This window comes from Mirounga angustirostris, unplaced genomic scaffold (genome assembly GCF_029215605.1).
Source record: "Mirounga angustirostris isolate CCGP_5_RB_7025 unplaced genomic scaffold, mMirAng1.0.hap1 SCAF_9, whole genome shotgun sequence".
Lineage (NCBI taxonomy): Eukaryota > Metazoa > Chordata > Mammalia > Carnivora > Phocidae > Mirounga > Mirounga angustirostris.
In genome coordinates, this window is record NW_026991717.1 from 134,986,670 (window position 1) to 135,001,807 (window position 15,138).

Genomic DNA, 15,138 nt, shown 5'->3' on the forward strand with positions numbered 1-15,138 from the left:
GGTGCTGCTCTCCACCGTGGCCCATAGCAGTGTCCTCTCTTCCCTTCCCTGCCGAAAGGCCTCCGAGCTGGCTCCGCGCTCTGCCCTTGTCCCCCAGCATCTACTCTCATGGTGGCAGCCCAGCCTGCTAAAATGTAAGTCCCATGTGCTCAAACCCTCCCGCGGGTCCCAGCTCACTCAGAGTAAAAGCCAAAGTGCTTCTGACATCCTACAAGGCCCTGCCTGACCTGATGCAGTGAGCGCCGACCTCTCCTCCCACCCCCAACTCATTGCTTTGGCCCCATGGGACTCGCGGGGTCCCTTAAGAACACCGGCAGTGGACGCATCTCAGTGCCTCTCTAACCGCTGCTTGGAAAGCTCTTCCCCAGACATTTGAGGGACTTGTCCCTGCATCTCCTTTGGGCCTTTAGTCAGATGCCCGTCCCACAGCGAGGCCTTCTTGACTATTCATACTGTTCACCTCCCCACCTGCTCCCAACCTGATCCCCCTTCCCTGACTTTCTTCTAGCTCTCACTGATATATATGTGACATGCTGTATATTCTACTTATTTTGTTCAGGTCTCTCTCGCCCCGACTTAGAATGGAAGCTCCAGGGGCATCTGTGTGGCTCAGTCGGTTAAGCGGTTGACTTTGGATTTTGGCTCAGGTCATGATCTCAGGGTCCTGGGATCGAGCCCCGTGTCGGGTTCTGCCCTCAGCAGAGAGTCTGCTTCAGGATTCTCTCTCTCTCCCTCTGTCCCTCCCCCTGCTTGCTCGCTCGCTCGCTCTAAAATAAATAAGTCTTAAAAAAAAAAAAAAAAAAGAATGTAAGCTCCATGAGGACAAGCCCCATGAGCACAAGACTTTGGTTTCATTTACTGCTGGATTCTCAGCAGCCAGAACAGCGCCTGATTCCTAGCAGACGAGCAACAAATACGGTGCCCTGCCTTTAATTTGCTTTCCCTCTTTTCCTTGCCTCTCTCTTGCTGTCCTGGGACTACACTCACCTCCTCCACGGTGCATTTGCACATAAGCTTTACTTGGGCTCTGTTTTCTGGGGGAGCCTGGGCTACCAGCGTCCCTTGCTGCGGGCTGGAGGGCTGGTAAGAGACAGATCAGGTCCAGGCAGTGTAACTATAGAGCCTGTAGCTATTGTTATGCTGCTTCCTACCGAGGGGTCTTCTGGGAGCTTCCCGCGCCAAGGCTCAAGGCGAGGTCACGGTCAGAAGGGGCACATTCCCAACAATCTCTACAGCTCGAAAGCCAACTGGCTTCACTTTGACCCTGGCCACGGTCCTCGTGGGTGGGACACTGGAAAGACGGTGCAATTTCTGACTGGCAAAGACACCGACACGCAGGGAAATAAAAGTTATCAAGGAAATGGACAGTTCGTGAAATCTATACTTAAACATTTTCTTAAGAATACATGGGATTTTCCAAGACCATTCATCGTAGCACCGAGCCTACTATTCCTTAATAGAAAACGGTCAAATAGCAAATACTCCAGTTAACTTCCTACAGGTACAAATTATGCAAATAGTCACTTATATCTTCATTTACAATAATCAATAAATAAGAGGGCACATTCATACAATCTTTTTTTTTTACAAAGATCCCTTTTTACAAAGCTACGACTATATATATATACTCAATAGACAAAATAATCCTTGTTCTACAAAATAACATCTCACTTTTTTCTCCATAGTTCTCTTAGCGCTCTTCATAAAAATGTTCAGACATTGTCCCTGAAGCTTTGCCATGACGTTAAAAGAAACAGTAGTATTGAATCTGTTAAACATATTACAGACCTTGAAGCAAACTCCTGTCACCATCCTCGAGAACAGGCTCGGAGGAAACTGTTGCCAGACTTAGTCATCTGTCCAGATGACACACGACACACGGGAGGGAACAACCATGGTTCCTATTTGTCTTTGGCTGCAAGGCAAGTGATGCAGGCCCTGTCTTATGGTGTGATTTCAAGCGCAAAAGGCAGGCCTCCTCCTCATGGCACCCTGCCCCACGGGTGCGGGCCCACTCTGGAACATTCTCCACTAACGTGCCAGCCTTCGGCTGAAGGGATCCAACGTTACAATGCAAACAGCCCAACATGAGTGGGATTTTTGCACCGGTTAATTTTGAGTCCACCAGGGGAAGGGGGAAAAGATGGGAAGGGTAGGAAGGTCCTGTTTATAGTTCTTTGTTCCTACTGCTGAACTTTGGCATCTGGGACAGACTTCCCTGGCAAACTGCCTCCGACGCGGACTTAATTTAAGGAGACCATTTAGGTCTGGAAGCCCTAGGAAGCAGATCTCCTCCATTCTACTCCAACTTTCATTCCCACACCTTAACAGACTGAGCTTTGTTTTACCAAACCCTTTCTGAAGGCACCTTTATCAGATACGAAACCCAGAAGCAATGTTCTAAGCTTTGGATTTCACTTAGAAATACAGAGATGCATTTATTTTAAGCAAATAGGTCACTTACTGAGATTTTTTAAAAAATCTACCTTGTTAACCTTTGGATTTTTAAACCTAGGAAGGAATTTTTAAAAGATTTTCCAACTTCTGACCCAGAATGGTAAATGAATTATTCAAGGTGTCACAGCAGGTGAGTCAGAGTCCGGATGTAGGTTCCTGATGCTCAGGCCGGTGTTGTCCTACTTTGGAACAATGTCAACTCCCAGGTTACAGAAACGCCCAGCATCTTCCTTTGGTTCAATCCTCGCATGACATTTAAGAATACAGGCCTTTGTGGCTGTTCTTCCTTATAGCACAGTCTTGCAGAGGATATGCTCTTATTGACTTTGGGTGGGGCTAAAGGAAGTCCGAGCCACTGCAAATGCAATAAACCAATCAAAAGATATTTCTGTTTTTGCGACAGTGTAAAAATCACAACTTTTAAACTTAAAACAAAGGAAAAATAAGTATTCCTATCTCACAGACCAACCAATTATGGCTTCATCCAAGTAATTCAAATCCTCCATCCTTATTTTAATTGTGCTCTGCCCAGCCCAATGAAGTGTGTTTGTCTTTTGAAGGAGAGAGCCTAATTTCCTGCTCTGAAAAAGCGTGTGTTGGAGGGCGCCTGGGTGGCTCAGTCAGTTGGCATCTGACTCTTGGTTTCGGTTCAGGTCATGACCTCAGGATCATGAGATCAAGCCCCACATCAGGCTCCGAGCTCAGCATGGAGTTTGCTTGAGATTCTCTCTCTCCCTCTGCCTTTCCCCCGACTCGTACTTGCTCTAATAAATAAATAATCTTAAAAAAAAAAAAAGCACGTGTTTGGGTTGGAGAGGTGATTAGCTCAGGCAGGATGGCTAGTTAACTGGTGGCTGAAGTTTTTGAGGTTAGACGCCGAGATTTTACTGCTGGCGGTTCTTTAGAGGCAGTCATTTTGGTTGCAAATTTGCAACCATAGGCGAAAACATGAATCTGGGTCATCTTCGGTCATTTTTATGCGAGCATGAAGAAGACATCTGAGTGGTTTGGGTATGGGGTTGGGAGTGGTGTGCAGAAATTTGGGAGGGGGGAGAAGGACATGTGGTGGGGAACTGCAACCTGACTAACCAAGTTCCCACCTTCCCAGCTCTGGGAATCTCCACCCACAGATGCCAACTTGGCCAAAGCCATCAAGAATCAGAACCTCCTTAGGGTGTAACTATCTTCTAAGCAGTGAAGTCCAGGATGAAAATCAGCATTTGAGATCAGCGTGGAGCCCAACATGGGGCCTGAACTCATGAGCCTGAGATCAAGACCCGAGCTGAGACCAAGAGCTGGACACTCCGCTGCCTGAGCCCCCCAGGTGCTCCTCAACTTCCTCTTTAAAAGGTTTGGGTTAGATATGAGACAGAGCAGTTGGTGGGACGAAGGTGGGCTGGAGAGGCCTCAAGCAGCTTTGGTCAATGGAACATAAGGAAAGGAGGTGTCTGCAAAGCTCAGAGAGGAGGGGAATTCAGAGCAAGGAACTGCCGGACACTTTACAGCTTCGAGGCAAACTTGCAAGGAAGCATTACTCATTCAACGAGGATGTACGCAGGGTCTGCTCTGCGCAGAAGACACTCAGAAAGCTTAATGATTATCCAGATACCAGGTGGCAGAGCAGGGACTCAGACCTAGATCTGGCTGATTCCCAAACCTGCGCTTTCTGGAGCCCAGGACACCTCTCGGAGGAGGAGGAAAGGGAACTGTGATGTAAGGAAAATGGTTTCAGTTACGCAGACCCCTGCGGGATGAAAGCTAGTCTTGGCAGGAGCGCCTGGGTGGCTCAGTCGGTTAAGCCACTGCCTTCGGCTCAGGTCATGATCCTGGGGTCCTGGGATCGAGCCCCGCATCGGGCTCCCCACTCAGCGGGAAGCCTGCTTCTCCCTCTCCCTCTGCCTGCCTCTCTGCCTACTTGTTCTCTCTCTTTCTCTCTCTGTCAAATAAATGAATAAAATCTTAAAAAAAAAAAAAAAAAGAAAGCTAGACTTGGCTTCTGGGTGTCAGGAATTTAAAAAGTTAGCAGTGGGATCAGCCCCCGGATGGCTGAGTAGTGTTGTATTTAAGAAGAACGTGGTCAAACAAAATACTGGTTGTCTCTTCCCCATACCCAAAGATGTTTCCTGGCTTGTTGATGCAACAGCCCTGGGCTGGTGAGAACTGCTTGCCTGATGTGTTTTCATCAAGGTTCTCAGAGCAAATTATAAGTCAGTCTCCCTGGCTCTGCGGGGTCTGCTGACCGCTGGACGGGCCGGGGCGCACAGGAACTCGAATGGTCCTCCGCCGGCTCTCAGGGAAGCGGGAGCTCCGAGTCTCTAAGCCTTTGCCCAATTACTCGACCAAGCTCACCCCAAGCCCACGCAGGAGAAATGACAAGGCCTGACGGTCAGTGGGGAGCTCCGAAAAATCAGAGCAAGGCGGGCTGAGCACTCACGTTGAGTCTGCACATGACAGAAATGGGAGATCTGGGGCCCAACGCAGCCCAAGCCCGTGCTTCTCAGGCACCAGGCTCACTTCCCTGAACTGCTGTCCTTCCTCAAGGAAATGACTGACAAGGCCGACTCGAAAGATCTGTGGACTCAGCGTCCAGCAAAGAAGCTACGTCTCCTTTCTTGGCTCCCTCCCTTGGCTAACTGGGAAGGCAAACTGCAGCAATTTTCAGCAAATAAGCACGATATCGCCCCTCCAGCTCTCAGCCTCAGTGTCTCGCCCGGGCTCCTGGCCCTCGACATCAGAGCTGCCCCGCTCACCGGCTGCAAGGGCCGGAGGAATAACCTGCTATTCCGCCGTGGGGGCTCCACACGGCAGCTGCAGGCACAAGATCTTAAATCTTCCTCTAAAGGCGGTTTCAGCAGCGATTATGCAATGTCGGGGAAAGAGAAAGAACACAGCTGGACCTGGAGAGCTTTATGGGCTCGCTTCCTGGCAAGAGCATCGCCGAGAAGGTTCTGAGAAGCCACGCTGGCCTGAAACTCCAGTGTAACCCACTCTGGGGACTTCAGGATGTGAAGCTGAGTCCAGGTAGGGAATTCGGCACAGACCTCTGAGGAAGGTCTCTAGGCAGAAAGAGAGAGAGGCCACATCTCAAAACTCTAGCGGGCCTCCAAAATCCAAGAAAAACTGAGCGAAGTTTCCCATGAGAAGCCAGCATGACCTTCATACCACGGAGGACATGCTACCATCAGGACAGCTTGGAACACTAAGAAGAAAGGGAGCTTGAATGCTTCGGGGGAGGTAGGGAGAAACCCAAGTCACATCTAGAGGCTTGGGAATCTGGGTGGTGCCAGAAGTCTCAACAACTAAGCTGGGCGGCCGTAAGAGGGAGTTACTCTCCACCAGCAATCCTATACCCAGCTACACTCGGGGACGGGCAGAATGGAGACATTTTAAGGTATGCAAAAATCTCAAGAAATTTATAAGATTTACTTCCCATGTTACTTTCATCAGGAAGTTACTAAAGAACGTGCCACACCAAAAAATAAAAATAAAAAAAATAAAACAACCCCAAAAAACAAACACAGATTATCAAACCAAGGGGAAATTTTTGGCAAGAAAGGGTGTGTTACCATAGCACATTACTTGGCTCAGGCATGAACGGTCCTTCTGCACCCCTACACTGAATAGACATGCATGAAATAATGTGATGTAAACACACCAGGGAAAAGAAGTGGAGGATGGAGAAGGGCGAGACCCCCATCTACCAGAATAGCAAGTTGCAAGTGTTTCTAATTTAAAAAAGGAAAATAAGTGTAAGCATGTTATGTTGCAATGCAAAGGTAAATAACAAGCAATAGCTAAAGGGATTGAAAGTGTTGCTTCTAGGGAAACCAGACTTAGGGCACTGCTAATTTTCATTAAAAGCCATATGGTACTTGTTTCTTCATAAACTATGAATATGTATTACTTGGATAAGAATTAAAAATCAATACTTAAAAAAAAAAAATTCAAAGCCATTGGGTGGTCTGTCCTGTAGGCTTCTCCATCCACCTTTTATATTCAACTTCCTCTTCCATAGAAGCCTATACTCCACTGGGAATTTTTTTTGCCTTTAAAGAAGAAATCTGTTTACAGCCAACCGGAACCAAACGATTTTTAGGCATCTTGCCACTGGGTGGTTTTAAACAATATTACATGTTGTAATGGGTGAGAGAAACAGCCTGCAGAGATTTTTCTGAACAAGGTCTAGCCCCGTAAAATGAGATGATGCGTGTTTGGGTTGGCTCCTCCCTGGCTCTTCCAGCATCTAGTTTAGGCAAGGACCACGTGGTGTCCGGGGTTATAAAATATCACACATGTCATCTTTACTATCTGTACCTCTGAGCTTTCAGTGATGCCAGGGAGCTCACTAATTAGCCCATTCTCCCCGGGACGTTTGGCCTTCAAGATGGAACCGCTCCAAGCTCCCGACAGCTTTCCACTTGGAAGGCTCAGATTTGTTCTAAGAACCAAGAAGGAGAGAAGGCAGGCTATAAACCAGAGTGGGATTTTGGCTGTCATCGATTCAAATGTGCTATGTAAATTCTTTTGGCCGTGCTGGAATTCTGTAAACTTGAAACCCCCTGCCTGAAATAAGCACGCCTCTCGCCTTGCTCAGAGAGAGCCGTGAGTTCTGGAGCAGAAGCAATTACCAGCGGCCGAGCTGTCCCAGCGGTCAAGGGCACTCCAGAGGTCACAGGGGATGAGAGTGAAAGCGAATGCTTTACGAGCGCAAAGGTTGTAGCTGGCCCCCAAATTTTGGTTTTGTTTCAGTGAGGACATTTTAATCTAATCCTTTAACCTTTTTTTTTTCTTTCCAGGACACTCATGGGCCCATGGGCCCAACACAAGTTTCGTTAATGAGGGGACAGCTCTGGACCAGGCATCAGGCAGCGCAGGTGCCTTTGCAAGTCTGCTCCTGGTTGGCTGTGACCTTGGTCCACCCGCTCTGCCTCTCTGGGTTCGGCAGAGAAGAGACTGCCTGAGGGCCCCTCCTGACCTACGGGTTTGTGGTTTTCTGAGTAGGGCTTGGAGGGGCAGGGCAATGGGAGTTAGAAGCAATACCAGGGCCCCAGGGCCTGCATCTTGGTGGGAAACGGGGGTTGGGTGGTGGCGCAGGGCAGAAGGAAGATGGGAGGGTGGCTGGAGGTCTCCTCACAAACTGTCTGCTCTGGTCTACTTCTCGGGGTACCTTCCAGAAAAGTCTATTCAAGAATCCCATTATGGGGGCACCTGGGTGGCTCAGTTGGTTAAGCGGCTGCCTTCGGCTCAGGTCATGATCCTGGAGTCCCGGGATTGAGTCCTGCATCGGGCTCCCTGCTCGGCAGGGAGTCTGCTTCTGCCTCTGACCCTCCCCGCCTCGTGCTCGCTCTCATTCTCTCTCAAATAAATAAATCTTAAAAAAAAAAAAGAATCCCATTATGACCGACCACGAAGGATGCCCATGCTGACGTCCCAGCACCAGCGTGAGCCGGAACTTATTCTGAGCCCAGCCACTCCTGCACTCCTCCTCCTGGCTTTTAAGGAGCCTTGGGCAGTGCCCTCTGGAACCCTGGAGATCAGCACAGAGGCTTTTACTGTACCATCTAGATTCTCCCCTGGCTAAGACATGGGTGGAAAACATTTGAAAATCACAGCTTTAACCTCAATCCAATCAACGCAAAACTGAATTTCCATCCTCCCCTCCCTTGCTCTTCCCCCAAAACTAGGGTGACAGAAAGTGCATGGCAGCTCACTACACAGCCCCCACTTTCCTCCTCGGGTTTGCCGTCCCGGGACGTGGGCTCCTGGAGCCGGCAGCTCTGCGCCCCTCAGATATAACCAACCGCGGACCACACGACAGGTGCATGGACACCCAGCACCTTCACTCAAACCCCCCTCGGGGAGGAACATGGGGCAGCTTTCTTCCCAGTGGAGGTCCTGCGTGGGGCATCGCCCCTCTTCCTCATCAGGAGGACCCTCCTCCGAGAGGCAGCTCACTCGAGTCCATCTGGACCTTAAAAGCCTGCACGGGGGACGAGCTACAAGCCAGCTTATGGCTAAATGTTAGCAAGGGTGCTTCATACCTGACAAAGCAAGGCCCGCAGGAATAAAGTCCACCTAACGATCCAGCCAAACACACACCTGAGTGTGGAGGACACAGCCGAAGAGAAAAGCATGCTCAGCACTTACAGGACAGAAAGGAAAGGTGAAGCGGGGAGAGGGGGCTGTTTCCCTGAGGCCCCCCACCGTCTGCAGAGGTGCCCTCCTCCACACCCGAAAAAAGTGAAGTAGAAAGAGCTCCCGCCGCCTGGTCAGGGGCCTGTCGTTTTTATTATGCAGACACGCGCCTCAGAGTCTGTTGACGTCCAGCTGCGGGAACAGCAACAGGCAGTAAACCAGGAGCCAGAGGAAGAGAATAAAATACATCATATCCGGCTGCTGGACAAACTGTGTCAGAGAGTCGCTCTGGGGGCTTTGGCTCTCCAGCAACATGGCTTCACCAGAGTTGTTGGCCTTCCTGCAGGAGGGAAGACACAGGCAAGGCAGTTAGAAGCAGGTCCCCCGGGCAGATGGCCCCACTCCCCCGCCTCCCTAGCCTGTAACCTCACTGCCCAACTGGAGAGTTGAGGGCTTCCCAGCCGGCCGGCCAAGAGGCCCTGCAGGGCATGTGCCGATCCAAGGGGACGGCCGGGGTCCCGGGAGAGCTCTGCGCTTTCATACAAGCTCAGTTCATCCGCACAACCCTAGGAGGGCAAAGGGGTCAGCCCCATTCTGCAGATGGGCGTACTGAGACTCACGGGGTGCAGTGGCTTGCTCGCTCAAGGCCACACAATGACTAACCCCGCCCCCCCATCCCCGGTCCAGGACACCTTCCTTTATGCCACAGTGTCCTTAACGCAGAGCTGGATACTGACGGCACTCTGCTATCTGTCACTAACAGAGGGGACGTCATAAGTCATCTGAAGGAACAGAGTTCCCTGATTACCCATCATTTAAAAACAGAGACAAAGGCATGCCCGCCCCCCACCCCCAAGCTTCTGTTTTTTGGCTTTGGAAGAGAACCTTGAAGATAATGACTAGATTTGACTTTGGTCAGACCTCTCTTTCTTCTTTTGTGTTACAGAACGTGGTGTCAAGGTGACGTTTTGCTTTGGCTTGGTGGAGAAAGCCCAGAAGGGTCCGCGCGGTGGTGACCAACCTCAGCTCCCAATTCCCACCAAGGAAAGGGCTGGGGGCATCATCTGATTGGAAAGGGGCTGCGGGCCTCTGCTTAGAGCTGCATTTATAGGAGCCTAGAGTGTAAGCTTCTTAGGGTTATTTGGTGTGTGGTGTGCGGTGGAGACGACCTCATCCCTGAACCATCCCCTGATGCAGACAGAGGCAAGGCCAACAGGGGATTAAACGTTTGCCTTTTGGTCTAGAGACTGACTCGCGTATGACAAAGGACAGAGTTTTTCTTTCTGAAAACTTTCTTTTTAAAATTTAAACTCTGTTTTTTATAGAGCATGACTGCATTTCTCAACCTTCTAGTTTAAATTGTCAAGTCTCGATCTCATAAAAGCGAAAAGCGCTACTTTCCTAGGGAATCCATCACACCTGGTGGACAACGTGAATTAATATTTCCATTTTATGGCAGGGGAAGGAAACAGGTCTTGCCCCTTTCTTAAAAGCCAGAGGGGCGGGCTTCTAAGGATCCCACTCGCGGGTGTTGGGCAATATTCAGAGAGCCTTTTCCACTCCAATAATCTAAGTCCTTCCAAGCCAACTGCAATCCGTGGCAAATATTTAAAAAACAAAAAGATCAAAACAATTAAGGGATGCGGTAACTTTAACAGGGATAGGGGCATCTCAGGATTGTCAGAGTTTGTGGGATTTCTCTGGGCTCCTGTGTTCTACATGGGCTGCGATTCAGCAGTATAGCGATTTGGCAAGATCAGACGAGGCCATCTAGTTCTCGAACAGCAAGAAATACTTTCATGGACATCCTGGCATGTTTGCACTCCCTCTTCATGTCTGCTCTGATGCCATAAAACTGTAAAATCAGCTCAGTGAGCTTCTGAGTATTGTACCTGCAGGTGACACAGAATGAACGTGGGGTCAGGGGCGACCACGTGAAGACCACACCCAGCAACACATCTCTCCCTCCCGCCTCTACCCCCACATGGTGTAAAAGGCAGCTGCCGGCTCATGACATGGATCCGGCTTTAAACGGAAGCATTTTCTGAACCATGCCCCCCCAGCCCCCCACCCTCCCCCGTCCATCAATTTCCACTCTCCCTCCTGCTTATATTCAGTTTCCATGCATTTGCTCTGGAGCAGGGATCTCCTTGCATGATTTCAGACAATTACTACAGCCATGAACCAAGGAGAGTTGGAGAAGAGCCACCCCCATAAGACTGCATAATTAAAAAGGAAAAAAATATATATATATAAACCCCATAAAACCTGGGAGGAAAGCCACCGACCTGGTTAACGTTCGGTTTCTTCTGTCATCCAGATCTGCCGCGTTCCTCAATTGAACATAGCTAAAATGATCCTACAGTGAAATTTATAAACAAAACCCCCGCAACCCAATTAGTAAAGATGAAATCTCTGAAACAGAAAATAAAATTTTGATTTTAAACATACAAAGCCGAGCATGCCGCGCTTTTCTCAACATTGCAAACATTTAGTTTCCCAAATCAAACTGCAAACTAATAATCTACAGTATTCTACCCTCTCCCCCAAACCCCGCCTAGTGAACCAGAGAGGCGCCACCACCCACCACCCGAATCGGGTTGCGGACCACAGTGCTTTGGGTCCCAACACACCCAGCGCTACTTAAGTAGCTGCTAATTTAAGTATTGCACTGTTGTCTTTGAGGGCGGTCTTTCTGGGTGTGTGCGCCGGGGTGGGGTTGGGGGTCTTGGTGCATTTTTTTTTACGACAAAGAGGCCTTCGGGCTTTATGATCATCACTTGATTTATTTACATCCCCTACTGCCCAAATTGGACATCCAATTGGACTGTGCTTAACGACAAGGTTTGAATTTGCTTGTCTTCTCTCCAAAAGTATATTTGTTGCACATCAGTAATTTCAAAGCTCTGGGCTGAGGAGGAGGAAGGATGGAAATGAATTGATTAGCAGGGGCCATGCAGAAGAAGAAGAAATTCGCATACTAACCGATTCCAAAGACCTGTTAGTATGTCGTCGAATGTAAATGCTGGAGTCACTGTGACTAGTCCTGAAAAACAAACACGTTTTGAACTGGTTGCCACCAAGAGCCCCTGTGGCTCAGCTCTACGTTCACCCCCATCCCGAGTCCTCCACATGCAGATCCAGGCAAGCTATGATTTCAGACCCAGCAATGGAAAGGAGAATTTGTATTCAGTATGCCCCGCTGGGTTGGGGTGTGCTGACAAATAACGGGATGGGTATTAGAGACACACTATGGCCTTGTCTACAAGGGGAAAAAAAAAAAACTGAGAAAGAATTTTAAATAGAAAGCAGACCACATATTTTTCAAAGTCTCAGGGTTTCAGGGAAGGAAGGGAGGTCCTTCTCCAAGCATCCCAAGATCTGGTACTTGCTGGAGGTCCTCTGCACGCTAATATCAGATCTGGGCTAAGACTGGCTATCCAGACTCCTTTCTAGTGCTCCTTTCTGTGCACGATGCTGCTGTCTGTCTCTTGGGTGTGGCACCTCTTTTCCTTTCCTGCATGAGGAGGCTAATTTTCTGACCATACCTTTGAGGCTGATGGGGAACGTATCTCTGGTCATGTACTAAAGCTGGTTCACGTAGGGCTGAGGCAAAAATACCTGGGCTCCTGATTAACTGGCCACCTTAGCCACTTATTTTATGTCTCTGATCAGTTTTCCTCATCTGTAAAATGGGTCATCCTTCCTACCCCAACTACTTCATGGAGCTGTGGCGCTGGTGGTAAGAACAGTATACTTCAGGTCCCAAGGGCCCCATCTTGTTGCTCAACAGGAGAACTAGGTGTTGGGCGTCAGAGATAGTCATCTCAGTTTCCTTAAGGCAAATCTAACCATGCAGCATCTGGGGATCCAAGAAAAAGGCATCTAACCCAAGAGTTTATTCCCAGGGAATTCATCTTTGGCAGCCTTGGTATTCCTGCCCGCTGCTGTCCCGAAACTTCACCAACCTCTTCCCGTGCGTGTACTGGGCATGTTTCCAGCTAATAGGTATTGAGCACCTACTATGTGCCAGGCGCTGGGTGCGGCCCAGGGAAACATCAGTCCTTGCCCTCAGTCCAAAGCCTGGGCTAGTTTTCCTGGCGGGTAACACAGCTAAGAAACAAAACAGGGGCGCCTGGGTGGCTCAGTTGGTTAAGCAGCTGCCTTTGGCTCAGGTCATGATCCTGGAGTCCCAGGATCGAGTCCCGCATTGGGCTCCCTGCTCAGCGGGGAGTCTGCTTCTCCCTCTGACCCTCCCCTGTCTCATGCTCTCTCTATCTCATTCTCTCTCTCATATAAATTAATAAAAAAAAAATCTTAAAAAAAAAAAAGTAAAAAAAAAAAAAGAAACAAAACAAAATGCACCATAAAGGAAAAAGAGCCTCAGGCATGTGGGACCCAACACTGTCCCAATTCACGGGAGTACCTGGGAGTACCTGGAGATGCAGGTAAGCCCCACCTGCTTATAGTACTTTCTAGTAAAAAGCACATCCGCATCAGGAAGGGCTCCTGTTCTTCTCCCACCCTCTCTTTCTCGGCGTACTTTCTTGTAGGTGGTTTTTGTGTTCTAGAACCATCTGTAGGAGACTTATCCAGGTTTCCCTCCTGAATCTCATTCTTTGAGATTGTGTGCCAGGCACTGAGCTCGGCGCTGAGGGCCCGGCTCCTCAGGAGCCCACCCACCGCAGCCTGAGAGAGCACTTCATTCATTTATTCATCCACCCGAAGAGTTTTTATTAAAGGCTGGCTGCGAGCCGGGGGTGGTGCTAAAAGTCAGGGCTGTGCCCTCCCTGCCTCCAGGGAGCTGCCTCACCAACTTGGGGGACAGCAAATGATAATGACAGCCTTACACAAATGATCAGAGAAATGAACTGTTTTGAGAAATGCTGTGAAGAAAAGAGTAGGACTGTGAGAACATACAAAGGGGGATTAAAAATAGCCCAGAGGAATCTAAGAAGGTTGCCTGGAGGAAGTGGGAGTGGAGCTGAAACCCAGGGAACCAAGACAGGGAAGGGGCAGGGGACAGAGGGTCCTCAAAGGCAAAGGAGCTTGGGGGGCATTCAGGGATCTCAATGAAGGCCAAGGGGCTTGGCAGGCTAGGGAGGAGGGCAGAGGTGACCAAGAGTGGACATGGATGAGCCTGGAAAGGAGCCGCGAGAGGGGTGATGCTGCCCGCTCCCCGCAGATCCATGTGCAGATCAGTCGGACGGGGAAAGTCAACTGGGCCTCCTTCCTACACAAACCAAGATGACGCTCCCTTTTCAACATTTACTGGCTTTGTCTCATCTTCACTGGGACGGGTTTGGTGGGCATGGCCGGCTGGATGCAGCTGGCATCCAAGATGCTCGATCCCCCAACGCTCCCCCTGCTTCTCCCCGACCCCCTCACATCTGGCCAACATGTCCTGTCTGCCTGCTGTTTGCTCAGGCTGTCCCTTCCACCCGGGTTGCCTTCTTTCCCGCTCCCACATCCAAACCCTGTGATCCCTCCGTGCGGAGCTCAAACAACACGGCGCGCCTTCCCTCCGCTTGCCTGAGCCCCTGGGGGCCGGGACTGTGCCCGCATCACCACTGTGGCTGAGCTCTTCCCAGAGTGACTGGTCACGGAGCACAGCCAGCTTAACGAAACGACCAGAGGCCCCTGTCTGGGCTGGGGTGGCCTGGGCACCTGCCTGCTAAGCCATGGATGTCTGCTGGACGATCACAACCAGGTCTCTGCAGGGAGAGGGACTCTGGAGTCAAGGACAAAGTGGGCAGCAGTGTTCCATCGTGCCTTGCCCCTCACCTGGGCCCCCCCCAAAAGTCTCCTTTTGTCCCCTGTAGTGCAGGTGCAGAAGCAGAGCAGAGGGGAGATGGAAAGCAGGACCTCCGCCAGCCCTTCCTCCAGGTCCCCCTGCACTGGCTTCTCCCCCCTCGCTCCCCAAGTGCTGATCTCAACAATTTCCCTTTTGCAGCCGGTGTGGCCCACCGCAGGCAAGGAGGGGTCATGGGGAGAATGTGGGTCATGGCGTCTGACAGATCCGAGTCCGAGACCCCAGCTCTGCCGTCCCCCAGGCTGGGAGGCGCCCCCCGAGCCTCTGTGCCCACCGTCCTGATGCACAGTCCCTCCTACCTGCCTCGGGAGCTGCCGCGCGCATCAAAGAGGGAACGTACGGGAAACGCTTGAATGCATGAGGGCAGGTTAAACAGTGATCACTGTGGTGGTGACGGATGAGGAGGAGAAACCAGGATCTGCCATTCAGCAGCTAAATGTTCTCCCTGGGACAAATCTGGCTCACGCGGAGCCCTTGGGAGTGACAGAGCCGATGTGCACGACAAGCTTCCTGGACATCAGTTAAAGCCTGTCATCCTTCCCACTTCCTCCTCCTCTGAGATAGATCAACCATCCTTACTCCCTTGGACCCTGGCTCATGGGTGAAGCCACATTATTAATGCCCAGCTTCTGTGTGTCGGTGATGACAGGTCATACGTAGCACATTCCTTTGAATTCGGTGAGCTGCTTGTAAATGGCTGGGCGTGCTCTCGACCCAGTGGCTGTCGGGGGGCT

At 50.4% G+C, this 15,138-nt stretch overlaps 1 protein-coding gene across 3 annotated transcripts in view; it reads right to left on the reverse strand.

Moving 5' to 3' along the window:
- Positions 1–1,363: 1,363 nt before the first annotated feature.
- Positions 1,364–15,138, reverse strand: part of CLMN (calmin) — a 115,740-nt gene continuing 101,965 nt past the window's right edge. For 2 of the 3 annotated variants that reach the window (XM_045901470.3, XM_045901472.3), the window contains exons 11-13: positions 11,578–11,638; positions 10,881–10,951; positions 1,364–8,932 (exon numbers count right to left, since the gene is read on the reverse strand). In XM_045901470.3, the coding sequence (XP_045757426.1) occupies positions 8,764–8,932; positions 10,881–10,951; positions 11,578–11,638 (301 nt within the window). In that variant the 3' untranslated portion in view covers positions 1,364–8,763. Of the gene's footprint in view, positions 8,933–9,507; positions 10,485–10,880; positions 10,952–11,577; positions 11,639–15,138 lie in introns of those variants that run through there. The other variant, XM_045901471.3, reaches the window with a different exon arrangement.